General features: G+C 40.4%; 1 protein-coding gene across 1 annotated transcript; it reads right to left on the reverse strand.

Moving 5' to 3' along the window:
* Positions 1 to 16,024: 16,024 nt before the first annotated feature.
* LOC148040908 (legumin B-like) lies at positions 16,025 to 18,375 on the reverse strand. The gene is made up of 4 exons (XM_087687280.1): positions 17,949 to 18,375; positions 17,608 to 17,807; positions 17,019 to 17,462; positions 16,025 to 16,776 (listed from the first exon to the last, which is right to left on the reverse strand). Exons 1-4 carry the CDS (start codon positions 18,259 to 18,261, stop codon positions 16,264 to 16,266), a joined length of 1,470 nt encoding a protein of 489 aa, XP_087543406.1. The 5' UTR covers positions 18,262 to 18,375; the 3' UTR covers positions 16,025 to 16,263.
* Positions 18,376 to 20,005: the final 1,630 nt, after the last annotated feature.

Raw genomic sequence — 20,005 nt, forward strand, 5'->3', positions numbered from 1 at the left:
AAGGAACTTGCAAAGGAGAAGAAAAAGGAGGGAAGTACGAAGCTAGGATTCTAGTACGAAGCTGGGATTCTTTTGCAAGCTTTGAGGTAAGCGCATTATCTCTTCTCTCTTTATTTTTCCCTTTTCTTTACTTCTCTCTTTCTTTTTGTTGATGAAGAGATTTATAGAGAGAAGAGGTGAGAGAGGCACAAATAGAGAGAGAGAGAGAGAGAGAGAGAGAGAAAGAGACATTTGCCACCACCAATGAACCATGAAAAGAGAGGGGACAATTGCAAAGGAGAAGGAGGGAACCCCTGAAGGAGAAGAAGAAGAGGGAGAGAAGCGTGAAAGCATTACAAGCTTTGGGGTAAGTGCTATCAAGATTGTGGGAGAGAAGGAAGGAGTCTCACTTGTAGCTTTCTTGCTTGCACAATGGGGGAATACACACAGAGGTGGAGGCTGAAAACAGTTTTCCTCTTCTTAGTTGTGTAAGCCAAAAAGAACTCTCTTACAAAGAAATAGAAGAACCCTATATATGGGTCTCAAACCAAACTCAACTAACTAAGGTGGCATACTAACTGAGCCACGAACTAGAGTAGATAAGGATAGCTGTCATGTAGCTATTATTCATGGGCGGTGTACCAACCGCATCTGCAACTGACAAGTCGGTGACATAAATGCACAACGGTCACCCTGGCATATCACGAGTGGAGCTCGATATCTCAACACTCCCCCTCGAGCTCAATCCCAATTCCTGCACACCAAGCACGTCTCTGAACTTGCACAGCTTCTCTACGCCCAATGCCTTCGTGAATTTGTCAGCTACCTGATCCTCTGTGCTGACATAAACTAGATCAATAAGACCTAGTAAAACCCTCTCTCGCACATAGTGATAATGCACCTCAATGTGCTTTGTTCTAGCATGATAGACTGGGTTATTTGCCAAGTGTATACTACTCATGTTGTCACAATAAATGACAACTGGCCCATCTGTAGACTGATGCATATCATAAAGTAGCTTATGCAACCAAGCTACCTCACATGCAGCCATTGCTGCACCCCTGTACTCAGCCTCTGTGCTCGACAAGGCAACTGTAGGCTATTTCTTGCTGCTCCAAGTGACTGCAGCACTCCCAAAAGAGAACACATATCCACTGGTAGATCGTCTATCAGAAATACTACCAGCCCAATCAGCATCAGTGTATCCATGCAATTGTATCTGAACCCCAGTCTCATAAAATAGTCCATACTGCAATGTGGACTTCACATACCTGAGTATGCATCTAGCCACATCCAAATGTGGTTTCCTTGGAGCCTGCATAAACTGACTTACCAATCCAACAGCATAGCTCAAATCTGGCCTGGTAATAGTCATATAAATTAAACTTCCTACTATGCGTCTGTACATAGTAGGGTCTTCTAGAAGCTCACCTGCATCTGCGCTCAGCTTCACATTCTGCTCCAAAGGAACTGAAATAGGCTTACATCCTGTCATCCCATGTTTGGACAGCATGTCCAATCCATACTGCCTCTGCAAGAGCTATATCCCACTTGGTGATCTAATCACCTCAATGCCCAAGAAATAACGCAGCTCTCCCAAATCCTTCATCTCAAACTTCTGCTTCAATAGCATTTTCACATGAAGGATATCTTCATCAGTGTCACCTGTCATAATCAAATCATCAACATAAATGACAAGTAGCATGATACCTTTCTCTGTTTTTCTCACATAAAGTGAGAAATCTGCCTTGAAAATCTGAAAGCCAATAGTGACAAGATACTGTCCTATCTTGTCAGACCATGCTCTAGGTGCTTGCTTCAAGCCATACAAGGCTTTCTTCAACCTGCAAACAAACTCAGGATGAACAACATGCACATAACCTGGTGGCTGCTCCATATAGACCTCTTCTTGCAAATCACCATGCAAGAAGGCATTCTTTACATCCATCTGATGTAAAGACCATCCCTTTGATGCAGCCATAGCAATGACTGCTCTTACGGTTGCCATCCTTGTAACTGGACTGAATGTTTCTTCATAGTCAATGCCATATGTTTGTGCATACCCCTTGACTACTAATCTTGCCTTGTATCTATTCACAGAACCATCTGCATTGTGCTTCACCTTATAAACCCACTTACAGCCAATTGCATTTTTACCTTTAGGCAAAGGTACCAATTCCCATGTAGCATTTGCTTCCAAGGCATCCATTTCTTCATCCATGGCTTTCTCCCATTTTTCTTTTCCCATGGCTTCCTCAAAAGAAGTGGGTTCTGGTTCCTGTATCACTTTAACCATATATGCATAGTGAATGGCTGTAAATCCATCATATTTCAGCCTATCCACAGGATATCTAGCTCTCGTAGACCTGCGCAAAGTAGGTTCACTCCCAGCTGCTCTCAAAACATCCCTGGTCTTCCTTACTCCAGGTGTAACAATAGAAGGAATACCCAACTCATCATCAATGCTCTGTTCTGAGCCACTGGATTCACCATCCACATAAGAGTGACCTGCATTCACATCAAGCATGGGCTGATCAACCTTCTCTTTTCCTTTTCGTGATACCTGCATACCACTATCTGCATTGCTTTGAGAAGATTCTCCTGATCTCAATCTGCCTGTCCATGGCGAAGAATGTGAACCACTGCTAGAGGACACTCCAGGTCCACTAATATTTTGTGATTGCTGCTGTGAATTCTGTGCAGCATTACCATTTTGTGCATCTACATCATCAATCACATTTACTGGTTTATACCAGCTACTCATCTCATAAAAAACAACATCTCTGCTCACTGTAAACTTACGAGTAGAAGGGTTATAGCATATATACCCTTTTTGCTGCAGAGAGTAACCAATAAAGATGCACTTCTCAGCTTTTGGATCAAACTTGGATCTCAACTCATCTGGCACATGTACATAGGTAATGCAACAAAAAATTTTCAAATGAGAAATATCTGGTTTCCTACCAGTATACCTCTCCTCTGGAGTCATTCCATGTATTGCTGCAGTGGGAGTCCTGTTCATTATGTAGACTGCTGTAGCAACTGCTTCAGCCCAATAAAAATCTGGCAGGTCTTTTTCATTGAGCATGGCACGAGACACCTCTCTAATATGTCTGTTTTTTCTTTCTGCAATTCCATTTTGTTGTGGGGTATGACTGCATGAATATTGCTGCTTTATACCATGCTCCTGCAAGAACCTTGCAAACTCATTTGAGAGGTACTCTCCCCCTCCATCTGACCTTAGGCATTTTATTTGCAGGCCTGTTTCTTTTTCAACCATAGCTTTAAGAGTTTTGAAATGCCCAAAAACTTCACTTTTCTTTTTCATAAAATACACCCAAACTTTTCTGCTATAGTCATCAATAAAAATAACAAAATAATGACAGCCTCCTAGAGATGCAGCTTTAGTAGTCCACACATCAGAGTGGATTTATTCCAATGGCTTCTTACTCTCTTGAACATGTCTAGGAAATGGTTTCCTTGCCTGTTTTCCAAACTGACAGGCTTCACATATTTTATGCATTTCTGCAACCTTGAATCTAGGCAATCCTGCAACAATATTTTGGGCCTGCATTGATTTAAGTCGTTGTACATTAACATGACCAATGCGTTTATGCCAGATATCAATATCTGCAACTACACCGGTCCCATGTGCAAACATTGCTGCACTCAATCCAGACATGTCTACATCCAACGTAAACATTCTGCCCTTCTTCTTTCCTTTTGCTATCAAGCGACCTTTATTTTTCATATCCTCAACAAAGCATCCATGAGGATTAAATCTGACCTGCAAGCCCTGTTCAACCATTTGACCAACAGAAACCAGATTCTTGGTGATATTCGGGACATGAAATACATCGGACAGGTATTTCTTTTTCCCATCCTGCATAGACAAAGGAATTTCTCCAATCTGCACAATCGGATGTGCAGTATCATCACCAGTCTCCACAAATCCTGGTTTTTCCATTTTCCTTGCATCCTCCATCCATTCTGCATGACCTGTCATGTGGTTTGATGCACCTGAGTCAACATACCACACATCGTTGCTTTCTTCTGCACTTGTTGTTCATGTGCTGCACCATAAACAAATGCTCATTTCTGTCATCACCCTGTCTACTAGAAGATGCATAATTTCCTTGTTGCAGTTTTCCATTCATGATGTCATTCTGCTTTTTATAGCAGTCTTTAGCCATATGATCCATTTTACCACAATAGTAGCATTCAACATTACTGTTTGCATTTTGGCCTCTTTGCCATCCACCACGACCTCTTTGGCTCCCCCTGCCTCTAGAGTTACCACGTCCTCCTCCATAGGACTAGTTTTCTTGAGTTTGCTGCATATTCTGATTTCTACCACGGCCTCCAAATCGGCCTCCTCTACCTCTCCCTCTACCTCTTCCAGCATTTGAGTAGAAGACAATTTCTTTTGAAGTTCCTCCTGAAGAAGATGCACCACCATTTCTCTGCTCCTCAGAAATTAGAAGAGCAATCAACTCCTCAAAATTAGGAAATCTTTCACGAACTGAAATGGATGTCCGAAACTGTGCATAATCCTTTCCTAGACCATTCAAGGTTACAGAAACTAAATCATCATCTTCCACTGGCGACCCAATGGAAGCAAGTACATCTGCAATCTTCTTCACCTTCATGTGGTAGTCATTGATGCTCATATTTTCTCTTTGCACATTGTGCAACTCTTGCTTGAGCTGCATTTTCCTGGCTTGCGTATTTGTGCTATACATCTTTGACAGAGTATCCCATGCCTCCTTTGGCGTACTTGCATCCTGAAAATGCACAATCATAGAGTCTGAAATGCTGATAGACAGCTAGTACATAACTTTCCTGGCTCTCTCATGCCATGCTTTGAATGCCTGCATTTGCTGTTGATTGGGAACATCAGGAAGAACTGGTTCTTCTTCATTTCCTGCAACAAATTCCCAATATCATTTTCCCATAAGGAAATTCGTCATTCTAAACTTCCATGCTTGGAAGTTGTTCTTGTCAAGCTTTTCAGTTACAATCTGTGAAAGAGAATCATACGCCATTACAGAACACTGTGAAAAATTCTGTCACTGCAAAAACTCAGCTTCACCCTCACAAGGGCAAATCTGCAAAACTGGCAAAAGTGGTATTTGACCACACAGTCACTTCCTAGTGACGATTTTGCATAAACATGAACCAAGGATGATTCTGAAACTCCCAATGTCTCTGCGCACAAGCATACGATGCAATTTCTACAATAACTTTTCACCAACCTGTAGAACAGTGATCGCACAGCATAAAACAGGGCCTTTTCCTGAGTGCGTGCAGAAAACTTCCGCCTCCAAAACAGGCCCCGAAATGGCCTCAAATCAAAAAAACAGGGTCGCCAAGGGCTAAAGGCCTCTCCCACAGCATATACTGCCCTCTTGCTTCACCACGAAGGGTGTCTCAACCTGAGACAATGCACTCCTGCAATTTTCGGCTGTGCTACCTGCAGAGATCTGCTCCCAAAACAGAAAATGAAAGCAACACTGCTCCTCTTACCAGAACACCGCGATCTTGGCTTGCTTTCTTGAGCTCCTTACCACGAACAAGGCTCTGATACCATGTCAAGATTGTGGGAGAGAAGGAAGGAGTCTCACTTGTAGCTTTCTTGCTTGCACAATGGGGGAATACACACAGAGGTGGAGGCTGAAAACAGTTTTCCTCTTCTTAGTTGTGTAAGCCAAAAAGAACTCTCTTACAAAGAAATAGAAGAACCCTATATATGGGTCTCAAACCAAACTCAACTAACTAAGGTGGCATACTAACTGAGCCATGAACTAGAGTAGATAAGGATAGCTGTCATCTAGCTATTATTCATGGGCGGTGTACCAACCGCATCTGCAACTGACAAGTCGGTGACATAAATGCACAATGGTCACCCTGGCATATCACGAGTGGAGCTCGATATCTCAACAAGTGCATTCTCTCTTCTCTCTTTGCTTTTCTCTTTTTTTCTCTCTCTCTTTATTTTTGTTAATGAAGAGATGTATAGAGAGAAGAAGGGAGAGAGATCAACGCAAGGGAAAGAGAGAGAGAGAGAGGCTACCGCCGCCACCGCCATTGCCACACCACATCCATGAAAAGACAGGGAACAACTACAAAGGAGAAGGAGGGGACCCATAAGGGACAAAAAGAAGGAAAGAAGTGCAAAAGAATTCTTCTTCGAGCTTTGAGGTAAGTGCCTTCTCTCTTCTCTCTTTGTTTTTCTATTTTCTTTACTTCTCTTTTTCTTTTTGTTAATGAAGAGATGTATCGAGAGAAGAAGGGAAAGAGGTCAATGCAAGAGAGAGAGAGAGAGAGAGAGAGAGAGAGAGACTGCTAGCAATGCCATTTCTATCGCCATCCAGAAAAAGAGAGAGGACAACTGTACCCAAAGGAGAAGGAGAAAAGGAGAAGAAAAAGAAGAGAAGCGTAAAAGGATTCTCCGTCAAGCTTTGAGGTCAATGCATTCACTCATCTCTCTTTTCTGACCATAGCTAACCAGCTGGCTACTATTGGATCTCATGTTTCAGAGGATTATATGATTGCAGTGACATTGAATGGGTTAGGCAAGGAGTATAGGGCATTTGATACATCCATTTCTGTGAGAGAAGAACCTGGTAGTTGGGATGAGTTATTTGTATTGTTGCTATAATATGCTCATGATATGTTGTTGAAATATGGCATGAGGGAGTGTAAAACCATTGAAATACCATTGGATCAGAATGTCAAACTTCTAGTTGATGTTGGGAGATTGAGATCGAGAATGTCGCTATGTACAAATAGATGGTGAGCAGCCTCATTTACCTTATTAGTATCCATCATGAATTGAGTTATGCAATGGGGCTGACTAGCCAATTTATGAAAAAACCTCATAAGCCACACTTAGATGCAGTCATGAGGATTATGTGGTACACGAAGGGTACTCATGATTATGGGCTTTTTTTTAAGCATGGGAAATCATTGGACTTGATAGGTTATACGGATACTGATTGGGCTGGTTGTGCCTATGATAGGAGGTCAACCAATGGTTATGCTTTTAATTTGGGCAGCAATATGATCAACTAGAGTAGTAAGGAGCAGCCCATCATTGCTTTATGTATTACAAAGGCAGAATATAGGGGTGTAGCCTTAGCGGCATGTGAAGGAGTTTGGCTTGTGAAACTGCTACATGATTTGGGTATCTAGTTGGAGAGCAACTCTTTGGCTACCATGCATGTCCCATGTGGTGGTCCATCATTCATAATCGACTTCTCTAAAGAAGTTTATTTATGACAACTGTCATATATTTCTCCGTTTTGATCATCCTAACCATGAGGTGCCTTTGACTAGGATTCCACAACAATCATGATCTATCATAGATTGGAAGGATTTATGGAAACACATGGAACATCCACCTCCTCATGGGATGAGTCAATAGGCCTTTAAGCTTAAGTTTTTACACCCTTGAGCTTTAAGCAATGCTTATTGAATATACATTGTGTATTTTCTTTATTAAGTACTCTATATTCTTTCAGCTACCTTATTAGAACCCAATCAACGACCTTCTAGACTCCATGCATATATTCAAGAATGTGCGATCTATCATATGGGAGTACTTGATTGGGATTCAAGATTCTGAGCATTGTAAGAGAGAATCTACATAGTATTGGAAGGCAAAGGGACACTTGGCCACAAGAGGCAGCAAATGGAAACACCAAATTTGTACCTCATGCTCCATGGATATTGACAAAGAAGGAGCAAAAGATTATGAAACAAGCCATAACAAAGTTTCATACACCCATGAGTTGCATGTGATGCTTCAAGAGGGCATTCAAAAAGGACCAAAAGAAGAGGTGTGAAGTAGCTATTTGGTTTGATGTTCATGATTAGCATATTAAGATGCTATAGGTAAATGAAAGCTTGCAATCATACACATATTTTAGAACTATTGTATCTTATAGAAAAGTGATCACATGCATATGATTTTAGCAATTTATACATTCTATCGCCATCTTGCATCACACTTCAAAGAGAGCATTGGAGACTATATACAAGATGGTGGGACTTGTGAGGTATAACAACCACATGCTAGTAGGAAAATTTCATGGTTGTGAAATGAGAACAATGTTTCCCTTGCTTATGCTAATAAATTGTGGATGTTTCTTTCTTTGTAGGCACATTATGTTTAGATTTATGAAATCACACTCCTAAAACAGCCTCTTTGTATGGAGCAGTAGGGCAAGGGACATACAACAACCTAGAAGAATTTGCATGAATCTCATAATAGGCACAATGAGAAAAGGGGAACCATCCTACAACTATAAAATCATGAACTTGACATTGAGTTAATGATGAATGCTATTGTACTTTGTACTAAAGATTTTGTTTATGAGTCCAAGCTAATCTATATTGGATCCTAATCCACTTGAGTAATGGTTATTATGTCCAGCCTTAGTCGTCATGCTTCTTGTCATTGACTTCCATCCTCCATAACTAGACCTTGCTCAAGGATCCTTGTTTCTCAACATGGTATCAAAGCCATGGTGAGCTTGATTTAGCTTCACTCATTGCTCCTCCAGCTCCCCACAACCTCTAATTATATTAGCTCCATAAGAATCTTTCCTCTTTTACTTCATTTTACTCTACCATTCTTGACCTCCATAGACAATAATACCTACCTTTGTTGGAGAGGCCATATTTCTTCAATCTTTCTTCTCGAGAGTTGTTCTTTAGTCAAGTGCAACTTTCTGGCATAAAAACTTAGGAGATTGATGTGCATCATGCCCAACATTTTCATTTCTCAAATCTATACATAATTTTGACAACAACCACTTTGAAGGCTTATATCTCTCAAGTCAGGTGAAACGAGTACAACCCCTCTTAGGGAGACTTAGACTAATGTGAGGATCCACATCTCAAAGGATTTGAGCAGATTTGACTTACGAAGCTTGTGGCAGCTGATTTATAGTCGTGCTAGTCCATGTTTTGATAGGAGACCTATGGCCATTTTGATCTCAAGCTCAAAACTTACTTTATTTTCTCACTCCCTTAGCTCAAACAACTCAGTGCAACTCTAATCCACTGTACCACTGAAATTCCAGCAAGTGTAACCCTCAAACTCAGCAAGAAGAAGGTTCGAGAACATCAAGCATCAACATTTGACATGAAGCTTCAAGATAGTATCTCTTGATATACTAAATAATTTTGTTTAAAAACTAATAGCTATTGTGTCTTTTGGCATAATTTTCTCTATGCCAACTCTCTTGTTGAATTTATCTTAGTTGTTAAAGTTATTTTCTACTGTTGCTACCATCTAATATAGGGAAAGATTCTCTATCATGCCACTTCAAAGAAATAGGCTTTCACACTTAGTAGACAAGGATCAAGTTGATCCTGATGAAGAAGGGCCTTTGGTCAATAACTAGTAGCCAAGCAAAGAAATTGAGAGATTCTACTCTTGCAGTAGTATAGCAAAAGAATTATGAAAAAGCCCAAGCCTTCATCAACCTTAAGCTTGATGACAATTATATCCACCATGTGTCTTGGTACATCTCATGCCACTTGGGAACAATTGGACACACTGTTTGGTATCCAATCTAAATATTCGAAATAAGGATTGTTGATTGAATTTTTCAGGTTGGATATGAAAGCTAATACATCCTTTGCAATCCATCTTAATTATATGGAAAGTCTGCTAACTCAACTGGCAAGGATTAATTTAAAAATGGATGAAGATATATGCATTGGAGTTCCGCTAAAGAGTCTTTCTCCAGAATTCAGTAATGTATTCACCATACTAGTTAACATGTCAAATCCAAAGTTGGTAGACATTAAAGCATCATTGGTAGAAGAAGAGAAAGATCTCAAATGAAAAGAAGAAGAAAGAATTTCAATGGAAGAATATGTTCTCTATGTCAATAACAAGTACGAAGGGAAAAAAGACATTGTTTGTGACTTCTGTAAAAGAAGAGGACACATTGAAAAATTTTAGTATGATTGAAAACAATCATAGAAGGTCTACCTAACAACTATCAAACAAGAAGAAGACCATGAAGAAGAAGACACTCAAGAATAGAAGAACAAGCCTCATGAGTCCTATTCCCAGTATTTAGGCCGACTTTTTTAAGCCTTGTATGTACTTGCATGCTCCAATCATAAGCTTTGTAATCTCGATGTAACCTATGCACTAGAGCCTCTACACACTTAGTGAGGCCTTATGATAGTCTTTAGCTTTATATAGTTAGGTTTTTCCATATCTACACTAACCAAGGTTCTATGACATGACAACCTCTATATACTCGGTGCTTTTTATGGTGTGATTGAGGAGCTTAGGTGTTGAGATTTATGTAATCACACTCCTAAGACAACCTCTTTGTATGGATTAGTAGGACAAGGGACATGCAATAGCCTAGGAGAAGCTATTTGAATCCCACAGGCACAATGAGAAAAGGGAAACCATCCTACAACTATAAAAGCATGTACTTGACAGTGAGTTAAATGTTGAATCACTACAACATACAGGCCTTATACTGACGTTCAAAGCGACACAAATGTTCAGAACAAATTTTTCCCCCGTCATCACTAAAAGCGTCAGTATAAGCATCTCTATAATTAAATTGTTGCGAAAATTGTCACTATATAGAGTCACTATTTGTGTCACAAATGTGACTCAAATAGCGATGGAAATAGTGACGCATACAGCGACAGTTTACGACATGGATAACGATGGCAATAGCAATGCATGCAGAGAAATCAACGACACTAATAGCAACGGTTACAAGGGAAAAAAATTCTGAGAGGGCAACAAGCTACCCTGCCACATATAGCACCATGTGCTATATAATACTTTACAAATGAATTATATGTTGGGTATGTAATGGTCGTCAAGACAAGCACAAAATATACTTGAACCCATAAGATTGATACATAGAATAAGTACAAGACCGCTGATGAAAACTCATGACATTACATGGAACCATGGAGAGAGAGGAGAGACAAAAGTAACATGAAAATTCTATCTATAATCATCGCAAGATACGATTTTATACAAAGGATGATAAGTACATCTAAGGAATAGCACATGGAAGATGCCTACATAGATATCAAAACCAAAAAAGAAGAGGATGAGGATGTGTGCTCCACGAATCCAAGTACGAGCTATGGATCCTTCCATTAAAAAAATCGTCCCCCGATGCAAAGGAGCATCGAACGGACTCTATACAATGAACAACTACACTTTAGTCCACCATACAAAATGTATTTAAAACAAAAGTAATTACGAACAAGAAGAATGATTGACTACAGGGCCAGCATGTACGTAATCTATCAATGAGTGTAGTGAGCGAGTGTTTGCATATCAACTCTTCGAGTTGGTGGGATTGCGGTTTGTGAGATGGTGTGCTACAAAGAAAAGTGAATACAACTATTAGAAACACGGAGTACCTTTCATCGTACCTTTTTATTGGATCGATTGCAATGGAGTAGCGGGAGTAGAAGTTAAATAGATTAAAAAGTTCTTGGTTGGATTGAGGACTGGAGGATGCTAAGTGTGAGATAGTCTAGTTAGAGCTCTTGAAACAATATTGAGCCTTTTTTATCTTAGTCATGATGTTGAGAAACAATCCCAACAAATGCCTACTGGGTGAAACACATTCTACTTTGGTTGTCAAGAAGGCTGATTGTCACATGCTTTGTGGAAAGCCACCCCTTATTATGCATAACCTAATTCTATGGCGGGTCTTAATGAACATGTTGCCAACTAGAGATAGGATTAGCAAGTGGGACCAAGTTAATGATCATTGTTGTTTTTGCAAGAACTTTTAGGAGACTATTTTCCACCTATTCTAGGTGGAAAATGCATATTGCAAGAACTTTCCACCTATTCCAAGTTGCAAATGCATATGCAAGGTTTGGACAAAGGTCCAAGACGAGTTGATGAAGTCACACTTGCATGACCTGATTAACTAGAAAATGGTTTTGCTAAGGATGTTGCTGAGGGTGTTTTGAGCCTAGCAAGTAATCAAAAGTTCCATCACATTAAGATTTGGGAAGAGAGAAATGCCTTTTCTTTAAGGTTAAACCTTGCGGTTGATGTTTGATGCATTGGATCACTTTGACAAGTTTTACAATGGGGTTTTAGTTCTAAAAAGTCCTAAAGAAGATAGTTGGAAGCCACCTATAGCTAAGTTGTAAAGCTATTAAGCGCTTGTAGTTGGAAGCTACATATAGCACAAAGCTCTCTTGTAGCTGGAAGCTACTTATAGCTAAGTTGCAAATAGCTTGTAGTTGGAAGCTACATATAGCTAAGTTACAAAGCTCGTTAAGATCTTGAATTCTTCTTTTAAGGTTAAATATATTATTTGCTTAATATATCTCACTAAAACAAAAAAAAAACCATATGTGAGACAAATTTCTTAATTATACAAACACATTTTGCTAAATATTTCTCGTATAATGAAAACTAGGTCATTATGTAATCATAATAAGTCCAAAATATTGATGTCTTTCACCACTTCAAATTCTTATTCATTAAAACGTGGTCAATACATTTTAGTAAAGAATCGTGTAATCTTAGTTAAATCTAAAGATTGATGTTCACTAAAACTTTTAGTAAAGAATCATGTAGTGGATAAACAAACCTAACCTTAAGATTCTAACTCACCAAAAGTTGGTTATCATAGATACATTTAGTAAAGAATCATGTAGTGGATAAACTAGGCTAACCTAACTGAGCAATGTTTTTCACCCCTTGGGAAGGTGGATATACCAAGATATCATTGCAAACCTATAACATGAGCATTTTTTCTAGATTTAGTATTATATCATAATAGATACTAGAGTTACGCGCGCACTTCGCGACAGCTTTGCTGCCCCAAAACGGCGCTATTTCACTATTGCACGACAACTTCGCTAACAATCCATTACTCATCTCTCTCTCTCTCTCTCTCTCTCTCTCTCTCCTCTTTTCCCTCTCAGTTTCTAATTTTTTCGCGACAGCTTTGCTACCCCAAAGCGGCAAGCGAAGTTGTGCTATTTCACTATTGCATGGCAACTTCGCTAACAATCCATTACTCTTTTCCCTCTGAGTTTCTAATTTTTTATTTACTCTCTTTTCATTTTTTCTCTTCTCTCTCTCCTCTTTTCCCTCTGAGTTTCTAATTTTTTATTTACTCTCTTTTCATTTTTTCTCTTCTCTCTCCTCTTTTCCCTCTGAGTTTCATTTTTTCTCTCTCCTCTTTTCCCTCTGAGTTTCTAATTTTTTATTTACTCTCTCTTTTCATTTTTTCTCCTCCTCTTTTTCATTTCTTCTTCTCCTCCTCTTTTTCATTTCTTCTTCTCCTTCTCTTCCTTCTCTTTTTCATTTCTTCTTCTCCTCCTCTTTTTCATTTCTTCTTCTCCTTCTCTTCCTCTCCTTCTCCTTCCTCCTCTTTTTCATTTCTTCTTCTCCTTCTCTTCCTCTCCTTCTCCTTCCTCCTCTTTTTCATTTTTCATTTCTTCTTCTCCTCCTCTTTTTCATTTCTTCTTCTCCTTCTCTTCCTCTCCTTCTCCTTCCTCCTCTTTTCATTTTTTCTTCTCCTTCTCTTCCTCTCCTTCTCCTTCCTCCTTCCTTCCTCCTCTTTTTCATTTTTTCTCCTTCTCTTCCTCTCCTTCTCCTTCCTCCTCTTTTTCATTTTTTCTCTTCATTTTCTTTTTAAATTTCTCTCCTCTATTCTCTTTTTTAAAATTCTCTTATGTAAATGACACATTTTCCCTTTTAAAATTTATCCATATTTTCCCTTTTAAAATTTATCTTCTTAAAATTTATATTCTCTCTCTCTTTCCTCCTCTCCTTTTAAATTTTATCTCTTATGTAAATTACATATTTTCCCTTTTAAATTTTATCTTCTCTCTCTCTTTCCTCCTCTCCTTTTAAATATCTTTCCTCTATAAATCTGTTCAAACTCTCTTTTCTTCTCCCCCCCCCCCTTTTCCTTTTTCTATCTCCAACAAACTATAAATTCAAAAACCTTTAAAAATATTTAATTAAAATTTTAATTGAGAGAGAGAGAGAGAAAACATAGGCTCTACACGAGAGAGAGGAGGGGAAGGGGAGAAAAAAATGGTTAGTTAAAAAGACATCTTCTCTTTCCCCGTTTCATCTTCTCTCCTCTCTCCAGAGAGAGAGAAAACCTAGGCCCTACAAATGAGAGGGGGAGGGGGGATGAATTTAAATAAAAAGAGGGGGAAAAGAAAGCGGTGAGAGAAAAGGAGGTTTTTTTTAAAAAAAGGGGAGGAGGAGGTTTAATGGAAAAAGGGAGGGGGAAGAGAGATTGCACGTGAGAAATAGGGAAAGGGGTTTTGATTGAAAAAGGGAGGCTTGGAAAAAAGGGTAGGTTTAGGAAGCCCTATGGAGATTCAAGGCTTTTCGAACCTTAAGTGATAGAGAGGAGGGGGGGTTTAATTTTAACAAAAGGGAAGGCGAGCTCTAATGAAAAAAGGGAGGGGAAAGAAAATTACACATGAGAAGAGGGGAAAGGAAGGGGTTTTGATTGAAAAGAAGGTTTGAAAAAAACACCCTCAATGAAAATAATATAATAAGAAGTAAAATATAAAGCTATCATTACAAACATAAAGAGATTACTTCCAAATATTTAATTAAACCCACAACCAAATATCATTAAAACACACTTTTTACTTACTAGCTTGTTGCTCAAAAGGAGTCTCAATAGTTACCTGGCAATCTAAGACTAGGGCTAGGAAATTTACTTGGGAAATCTAAGACTATGGAAATTTCTTACGAGCTAGATTGTACTTGGGCAAATCTAGGACTATTTACAAGCTTTTGCGCTTTGCTCAAGAGAATCACTGCTTGTTGCTCAAAAGAAAAGGAGTCAATAATTACTTGGCAATCTAGGACACTAGGAATTACTTACTAGCTTGTTGCTCAAAAGAGCGTCTCAATGAAGAATCTACAAGTCCCAGGAATTACTTACTAGCTTGTTGCTCAAAAGAGTGTCTCAATGAAGAATCTACAAGTCCCTCTACCCCTTCCTACTATCCTAGTCAACTCTCATTCAATAGATAGAATCAAGTTCTATTCAAGCCCCTCCAAGTCCCTCCAAGTCCCTCGTCCCTCTACCCCTTTTTGAGCAAACAGTTACTTGGCAATCTAGGTCTCATTCTCTACCCCTTCCATCCTAGTCAACTCTCATTCAATAGATGAATAGAATTCAACTCCCTCAAAGTCCCTCTACCCCTTTCAAGTCCCTCTACCCCTTTATCCGACTCAAGTTTCATAGTCAACTCTCATTCAATAGATGAATAGAATTCAAGTCCCTCAAGTCCCTCTACCCCTTTATCCGACTCAACTCTCATTCAATAGTTGATACTAGACATGCTATTTCAAGTCCCTCAAGTCCCTCTACCCCTTTATCCGACTGATACTCTACTAGACATGCTATCTAAGTGTAAGACATCATTCAATAGTTACTTGGCAATCTAGTAGGACACTAGGAAATTTTAGGACTAGGAATTTTTGCTTAATCTAGGATAGTAGGAAATAGCTTGTTGCTCAAAAGAAGTCTCTAATGCTAGAGAATGCAATTGCTCAAAAGGAGTCTGTAATGCTAGTGAATTGCATTCTGGACATGCTATCTAAATTGATAGTTACTTGGCAATTTGGGACACTGGAAATTACTTACTAGATTTCCTCAAATGGAAAGGCGTATCTCCCTCAAATGGAAAGGCGTATCTCAAGCGCTAGTAAATTGAATACTAGGAAGTATTGCACACCCATACTTCAAAAAAAGTCATAAAGCGCAACCCTTTTTATCTAAGAGGGAGCCGTATATAGGGGTGTTGGAAATTTATTATATCCACAGGAATTCTAAAATATTTATTGCAGATTGGAAGCATGTCTCTAACTTTAGCAACCCGCAAAGATATTTATTGCAGACCGGAAGCATGTCTACACCATTAAAAATCGTTCACCAATTTGTTTTAAAAAACTCCAAAAAAACGTTCGATGATTCTCATACTCCTCCAAAACGCTAAAAACTACCCCTCATAAGACACAAGGCAAGCAGATTAGCTAACAAAAAAATGTCCCAGGATTCTACGACTTGAAAAGGGAAAATTGTGTGCGCTTATTTGCATTGCTCCTCCAGCGGTATATACAACTTTTGTATCGTTGGTTGATGTAGGAGATCTGGCTGGCTTGCTACCACCAGCACAGTAAAAGTAGGAAGGAAGTTCCTTTATATATACATTTGCATGTCTGCCGAACCTATAAGGCAAAAGAGGGGCCAATCACAGCTCTTAGGTGAGAAGAGGAAGGACGTCCTCCACGACATGCTCCCCGGCCTCCAATAACTTTCCCACCGCTTGCAGCAGCGCACCGTCCTCGCCCCCATCCTGCTCGGCTTGCTCGCGCCGGCCAGGGCGGCGGCGGCCGCCACGTTTCTCTCGACCAGGAAATATGATCTCATCATCCTTGCGCGCCCGCACCAGCTCGTCGAAGGTATCCTCATCCACGCGCAGGGCATTTACCAGCACCTGCTTGGGTATGCTGCGATAGACCGAGTTCCTTCCAGCCAAGAAACTCTCGGACGGGGTGTCGGAGGTGATGATGTCGATCCACTCCAAACCCTCATCGCCAGCCACCTTGATGGCCGGGTGGAACTGCGGGATGGCCACCACCGATCCTTCTTGCACCTCCTCATTGAAAGCTGTCTCCCCATCACCCGTCGATACCTCGATCCTACCATTACCCCTAGTTATGTAGATAATTTGGTGCGCATTGCAGAAAAAGGCTGGAGCAAATATGGCATTCTGCAGGAAACAATCATCACATCAAACAAGATTTGATTAGTACAATCGGCATTAATCACAGAAGGAGCGATTTCAAGAACCAAGATTTGCTGATTACAACAGTGAACATTAATCACAACAATCAAAATTTGATAATTACAACCCAAATCAAGAGTTTATCATCACAACAATTAAGAATTTGATTGATCATTACAACACAAAACCATGCTAATGTTTGTCATCATGAACTGAACCAAGCTTACCGACTTCAGACAAGTCTTTGCGACGCTGAATCCCACTGCACTCAATGCTGGTAATTTGTGTCGATTCACAAGCCGGGCCACACCTCCATCTCTCACATAGATGTCAGGCTCTTGTGCTTGTGTGTCGTACTTGATCTCTTCGAAGTAACGGAAGCTAGTTCGGCCACCAGACGCTTGTATGGCACCGTTCTCATTGTCATTGTCCCCACTGCGACGGGGAGACTCAACACACAGACGTTCCTCAGCGTCGTCACGTGGACGCCAAGCCTCTTCATCGAAAGTGATCTTGCGCTCTACCCTGATAATTGCAGCATCACTCTGGCGCTCTAGGATTGAGCGCACTGTGCCCTCGTCAACACCCCAAGCACTAGCCAGGGTTTCTTGTCTGAAGCCATGGAGAATGGACCCGAATCTCCCCTGTTTGGCACCAGCAAGGCCAAATTGCTGCAAACAGAGAGTCAAGGGAATAAATACAAGAGAATGAATAACAGAGGAAATCGAAAACATATACCATGCAAAAATTAGACCGAGAATTGCTTATCATGTACTTGGCAGTGCTGACCAGAGAGAGAGAGAGATTCAGTATTACCTGTACTGTCTGTCCTGGTCTTGTTCCAAAGGCCGTATCCGCAGCACACAGCACCCGATGACGCCTTTTGCCATCGTTGTACCACCAATAGACGGTACCTTTGGGCAAGGCAATCACATCATCCTTATTGACTCGGCGGATGAGCATGCGGCGACGGTACTCAGGATGCACAGGGAGGACGGCACCCACCCATCCCTCGCCTGCACAATCAGAAAAATCATCGCATGCATGGTATTCTATAACAAATCAGACCATTACACAGCCGCTATATATGCATGCATGATATTCTATGACAAATCAGAGAATTACACAGCCACTATATATGAATATATGCTGCATACCTTCCACTACCACGGCCACCTTATCTGCATCGGAGTATTGGGGCAACAGGAGGCCATCCTCTTCGAGCTCGAGCTCCGCAAAGCCAAGATACGCATTCTGGAAGGCCTCAATGCGCTCGCTCCACACGCGCAGGGTGCCGCCTTCTGACCGCAGTTCCTCGCGAGCCTCTCGCAGGCCCAGCTCAAACTTCCCCCCTTTCTTCCTTCCATAACGATGACCACCTTGCTCATCCTGCTGCCTCGCCTCGACCCATCCGACGCCGAACAGCAACGCTACCACTAACGTTGCCTGCAGCACTCCTATTCTCGCCATTGTCAAGATGACGCGTCACCCCGGCTTGATCTTGGTAACTGCTAGCAAATTCACCTCTGGCGTTTGCCTCTCTCACGGGTGTTGTATAAGCTGTTCACTCGCTACTACAACAACTGCTGGTACTGTACGGGTTGGCCGTGATGATCATGTCTATCCCTTATTTATACGCGTCTGATGATAGTTACTGCCTTCGCTGGTTTGCTGCGTCCCTGGTGTCTGGTTTGGAAAGTCTACGTCATCGTTATGCCTCTGATGCGTATTTGTCCTCGTTTAGAAACCTACTGTAGCGAACTGCCATCGCGTGCCCTTACCTGGCTTATCTGGCTCATCGGATGGCCCGCACACTGTTTCTTTTTCCTTTCAGGTTTCACCTCGTTGAAAGGCTTGTAATTTCTTCGAGAGACAATGTTTTTCTAATATAAGAACCTATTTGGGCAGTAGTTTGCAGTGTTCCATTGGGATGTTACACCTGAGCTACTATTGAAGCGAATAGATATTTTATTATGAATTTGGAATGTGGTGCACAGGGTTTGAACTCACACACCCCCCATAACTCATCCCACATCCAAACCGCTACGCCACAGACCCATTGGCACTTTGAAATCCAAACATATTTATGTTTCTAGGTCTATCAAGTGAACCATATAAACCTTCACAACTTAGGTGATAGGGATATCAGCGTGCGGAAAGGCTCCTAGATGATTTTGAATCATGGTTGCATATGCTAACATTTTCCTTTGTAGTGGGAGTACAAAGGTTTCATTGATCATGGACATCATTGTATATAACGTGCCTTTCCCTACACATTGTGAAGGAGCATTATTGTAAGAAGCCTAGCAATAGCATTATGTGTCTTGAGGATTGTGAAGATAACTAGATGTTCAAAGAAGATGACACAAGATAGAGCTTAATTGTAGTTTAAATAAAATCCTATTCCATTGTTTAAGGAGCACAAGTTTGAAAAGAAGTTTGATGGTCTTTGTATCAACATTCATGTCCATGAACTCTACAAGCAAGCATGTAGAATCAATGAATACTCAATAGCTAGGGGTTGTTATGATCATTATAAAGCCACCAAAACCCTCTAAGCTCATTGTTTGGTCTAACACTATATTGCATGGAGATATATTTAGTGGACCATATCATTTCAAGTGGTTATAGTTTTTCTTTCTCACGTTTTTTTGAGGTAATAGGAAAACATATTGCATGAAATCTAGAAAATGTTTTAGAAAGGTCCTTCATTTTGGGGAGAATACATGATATATCTACTACCATGAGAGCTTGTTGTCAGTCCTCTTAATCAACTTGTACATGCATATACTCTATTTAGGTTAAGTCTCATGATCTCTCTTCATTACTATGGCCTTTGTCACATGGTAGTGCTTCAACTCTATGAAATGGTAGACGCGCTTGTAGACACAATATTTGAACTGTGATAAAAAATGTCGAGCGCGTTTATTACCGCGTCTACTGCTACATCTACAATTTCGTGTCTAAAAGCGCGCTTATAGTCAGAGTTACATGCCCATGTAGACGCGCATATAGACGTCTGTATTGACGCACTACGCAAATATATAATCATATTTATAAAAAAGTGGATATATTCATATTGTGCGTCTATACACGCGTGTATTTACGCGTCTAAAAAAGCGTTTACTCTGCAAGTTTTTGACGAGAATAGACGTGCATTTATCCTGCAATTTAGACGCGCTGATAGACGTGCAAAACAGAAGTATGAAAAAAA

This window comes from Lygodium microphyllum, chromosome 1 (genome assembly GCF_053477565.2).
Source record: "Lygodium microphyllum isolate KBCC chromosome 1, Lygodium_microphyllum_v1.1.10, whole genome shotgun sequence".
Classification (NCBI taxonomy): domain Eukaryota; kingdom Viridiplantae; phylum Streptophyta; class Polypodiopsida; order Schizaeales; family Lygodiaceae; genus Lygodium; species Lygodium microphyllum.